Below are 4,706 nucleotides of genomic sequence, written 5' to 3'. Positions count from 1 at the left end.
AATATTTGCCTTGATTTTAGCCTAGTAAAATTATCCCCCCACACACACACCCCAAAGTTTTACACTCATCACCTATAGTTTGCATTTCCTGCAAAAATCCAATGCGCTTAAGGCTGAAAGATTTTTGCTGAATAGCTAAAAAAGCTTAAACTAGCCTAAAATAGCTGAGGCGGCTGTGGTGAAGCGGTAAGGCAGCCGACTTGGGACTAAAAAGTCACAGGTTCGACTTGTTTAAATATCTGCCTGCTGCTCCACTTGGGTGATTCTCCTGTGTGCTGAGTCAACTTCAGAGCACAGATTCCATCATCATATCATCATCACATGCATTGATGGCAAATAAAGTATTTTTTATGGAAGCCCATTTCCGCCACCCTGATAAAAAAAATAAAACTTGTATCTCATAATTAGATAGATTAGATCAAAAGTAGCTAAAAACTCAAACAGCTGAATTGAGCAAAGATAAAAAACTAGCAGAAAGAAGCTGTAATAAGCACAAAATGTTTACATTAGCAGAAGAACAGCAAAAAAAGTCAGAATGAATGCTAACAAAGGGGAAAAAAGCACTAAAATTTGCAAATTTTAAAGAGTTTCAAAGAGAAATATCTGGAAGAAAAAGCTAAATATCTCAAAAAGTRTACATTTCTAACAAATTAAAAAGTCATAGCAGCAATGTCCTGAAGGAGCWGAAAGTTTTGGACGTATAAATCCTAAAAATAGCACAAAAAGTGCAAAACGAGCTACGTACTAAAAAATTATGTGGCTTTTTCAACTTAAAAAACTAAACAAACTACATTATTTTTGCAGTCTTTGTTTTACTTGAAGCAAATGTTTTTCAAATAACGTCGAGGTTCCTTTTAAAAGTGACTGATCCATTTGCAGCGTGATGCTTGCAGGATGTAGCAGACCTTCAAAGGACTTTTAAAAGGTGATTTTGTTTCAGCTTCCACATGTTTTGGAGCCAAAGAATGTGCAAAACAAACGTCAATTTGAACTCAAAAATTCTGCTAGAAGCACTTTTTGGTGCCATTTTAACAAGCACAAGAGACGTTTTGTTCTAGCATGTTATAAGTTACACCTTTAGCCTAAAACATGTTTTATAGGAAAACAGCTGGAAACGTGACTCAGAGTGAACTTCGCTGCTGAAACGTTGAGACTTTGGGAGGAAATCTCTACTGCTTGTGCTAAAAAGAAGTCCGGAAGTGAATTTTTTTTATCTTTTTCAAAGTGTGTGTAGTATTATTATTAATACTTTTTACACTGGTCTCACCATTGCAAGCAAAAAGCGGAGCACCACAAAACAATAGTAGTTTAAGGAGAACGCCACCAACAGCCCGAGTCCAAACTGACAGAAGCTGGTAAACATCAGGATCTTCACACGACCGACTCTGTKGGAAAAAAATACACACAACCAGGAGAGATTACAGAGACACAGGACGGACACCGAAACAACAAAATAACTACGTTTGGAGAAATAATTCATAAACATGAGCTACTGTTGTTGAATTCCTCAGTTGTGAGTCTGACATCATGCTGTTGGATGGATTGAAGCTACAAACTGTTCTTAAAAATTCTGGTTAGCAAAATATTGTCCAACATTAACCTTCAGGGTGGATATAGCTCGCTAGCAGCCTTGCACCGATGACCTATTTGATGTCATCATTTACCCAGAATGCTTTGCATGTAAATAAAATGGCCCCATCCGTGTAATATATTTTTAAACTTCTAGTTTAAAAATCATAAAGACTGAAYATCCTACAGTATTTTTACAGTCTTTATTTTACAGTTAAAGTAAATGTTTATCATATAAAGTCTAATGTTACAACTAATCGGGGATCCTTTAACTTGAGTATATATACTGTATATATGTCAGTGAAATCCCACTAATGGTTACATAACAGAGTGACAACATGTATTCAGTCTGGTTAATGGGGGTTTTATTTAAAGCACTCTCTCTGGGGTCTGTTGGGGGGTGAGGGTGGACCAGCTGTTTGGTCATGTCATCTCATCTGTCTAATCTCTGCACATGTTTCTAGAATGCTCCGCTCCCCTTCTTCCTAATTTTGTTGTTCAGTTAGTTTCTCATTCACTCTYGTGGGAATCACCTTTATGAATTCATCAGCTCTTATGTATTTATGTTTAAAAACACTCTCGGCCTGAGAAGAAGCCGACATGTCCGGCTGGGTGAAGGACATAAGGTGCAGTTTTCTGGTTTTCGGTCCTTACCTGTCGGCAACGTCCCCAAACACCAGCGCTCCGATCAACACGCCCAGCATGAAGGTGGGCTGGCACAGCTTGGCTAGCCACTCCTTGTCGCACACCAAGTCCCAGTCGGTCACGATGCTCTGGTGGACCTCGCTGTGGTCGTAAACAAAGTTGCCTCCGCACTCCCTCACTGTTTTGTTGCCGCTGAACTCGTACGTGAAGTCTGTGGGGTCGGAGCGCAGGGCGCAGCGGCACCGGCTCAGCTCCCACTGCTCCCCCTCAGCCGTCCTCACCACCAGAGGCCCGCTCCCTGACCCGGCGAGCGGCAGGATTTCCTCCAGACATGAGCCCGTGATGTTGCCGTAGAGGACGCCGGTGACGTTGCCGGGCACGCCGCACACGAAGTTGGGCGTCTCGACCAGGAAGACGGAGGACAGGTAGTGGATTCCACACGCTGTGGCCTGGAAGACCGCCGCTAAATACAGACATGCCTGAAATCTGGGAGGACACGAGCAGAAGAATGAAATAGAAGGAAACATGAAGCATTAAGATTTGAAGTTTTATTATAGCATATAAAACGTTTTAGCTTTTAACCCACAAAATAATCTGAAACCTCCAACATCACTAGTTGAAGACTTCTAACAAGCCAAGATTTGGTCAACTGGTCTCTGGATGCAGTCGACACTATTTTTTCCACACTGAGATTGGAGCGTGGGGAGCGCAGCTGTCCCAGTGGAACGGTGGCGGCTGGAACCTCATCTGTTTGGCGCAGCTTTCCATTGAAGACTTTGAAGATGTGTTCATATTTGGACTCATGATAACTGGATTCCTGCCGATCGGCTGTGGGGGAGTCCTGGCTTATCGGAAATTGAAAGCGATCCTGACAGCAGTCCGGGCCTTTGAARAGCTGTCAGGAACAATAGAGAGTATCTCTCGTGTTGGAAACACACAAACTCAAATGTTGGGTGGATATAATTCGCAAACTGGATGTGGTTCTGACGAGAATCACAGCTCAGCTGCGCAGTGGCACCTGCAGAATTTTTTTCAGGGGGGGCCATGGGGTGGGGGCACTGAAAAACCAGGGGTGGCACACCAAAACTAATATCTATAACAGAAATGTTATAATGTGGTTGTAAAAATGACAATTTGAAAACTATGGCAAAAAAGCTATGGATTTGCCAGCAGATGTTCAATTATAATATTACTGATTTTGTGATGTTCAGAGACAAAAAATAAGTAAATAAATAAAAAAAAACAAGACGCCAAACTATCTGCACTTCCAAAACAGCGCATTTCTAACTTTTTCTGTATCTTTACGCATGGAGAACCGTAAGTTATCCATACATTATTACATATTTCAGTGGCATCAGAAGTATTTGTTATGTTGGGGGGGACCCACTGGTGGGGGTGGGGGGGTCTGAGGGTCCTCCCCCAGAAAAATTTTGAAGGAAGTAAATGCCATTTCCTGCATTCTGGTGTATTTTAACAGGTTGTTAAACAGACTTTTACCTACATAAGAAAACACTTGGTGTTAGTATTCTATAAGTCAAGTGGAATAAATTTATTTGTTAAGCAAGAGAAACAACACTGGATGAACTAATATTTTAAGGTAAATGTGGGGGTTCAAATTAATTAAATTTTAAATGTGTTGGCGAAACTTCCTTTCAAAAAATATTGCTGTGATGTCTGTCTTTGTTATGGACTAATTATCTGTCTGTTTCACCTTGAAGCTGTCCAGTATTCATATATCTCATGTTCAATGTTAATCTGTGTTGGCCCAGACAACAGGACTCCGCAACAGACTTAACTCTCTTGTTTGATAAGAAACTCTTTGAGCTGAGAGCCCTGTGATTGGCTGGACAGTACATTAGTCGATCTGTGATTGGTTATAAGCATGTCATATGATGTTATCATGGTGTCTAGGACTACCATGGTGGTTTATTAAAAAATGTCAAAATATATATATTTAAAGACATTTACAAGGAACACGCTTTTTAAATTTTAAAGCCACCTTTTCTATGTATGTTAAAAGTTTTATTTGCTTGTTGATGTTTACTTTTGTGAAGAAAAACTGTGATTTTAAAACCCCAAAACTCGAAATAAAGACTAAAACAAGCACAATTACAAACTACATCTACAGTAGTGTTATCCCAAACCATTAAGTTATTTGCTTTTTTATGTCATATTAGTTTTATTAAATATGATTTCGGTCTGTGAGAGGGGAGAAAACCCACTCATGCACAAGGAGAACATGTAAACACAACCCAGAAATTTGATCTAGCAACCTTCTTCCTTAGAGGAAATATGTTGCTTTTTTATGTCATATTAGTTTTATTAAATATGATTTCGGTCTGTGAGAGGGGAGAAAACCCACTCAGGCACAAGGAGAACATGTAAACACAACCCAGAAAGTTGATCTAGTTGATTCATGCACTTTTAAAATACAGTAATTCTATTTTGAACTTCTATTTTTTTCTTACATATTACAGCATATTAAAGAAATT

The 4,706-nt window shown here is 39.7% G+C and overlaps 1 protein-coding gene across 1 annotated transcript in view; it reads right to left on the bottom strand.

The window, feature by feature from the left end:
* slc22a16 (solute carrier family 22 member 16) overlaps positions 1–4,706 on the bottom strand; it is a gene marked incomplete in the record, with an annotated part of 18,541 nt that overhangs the window by 11,078 nt on the left and 2,757 nt on the right. The window contains 2 exon segments of the mRNA XM_014011570.1: positions 1,268–1,385; positions 2,224–2,700. Coding sequence (XP_013867024.1) covers positions 1,268–1,385; positions 2,224–2,700 — 595 coding nt within the window.

Source organism: Austrofundulus limnaeus, unplaced genomic scaffold (genome assembly GCF_001266775.1).
Source record: "Austrofundulus limnaeus strain Quisiro unplaced genomic scaffold, Austrofundulus_limnaeus-1.0 Scaffold82, whole genome shotgun sequence".
NCBI classification, from domain to species: Eukaryota; Metazoa; Chordata; class Actinopteri; order Cyprinodontiformes; family Rivulidae; genus Austrofundulus; species Austrofundulus limnaeus.
This window is presented reverse-complemented; position numbering and strand designations above follow the sequence as displayed.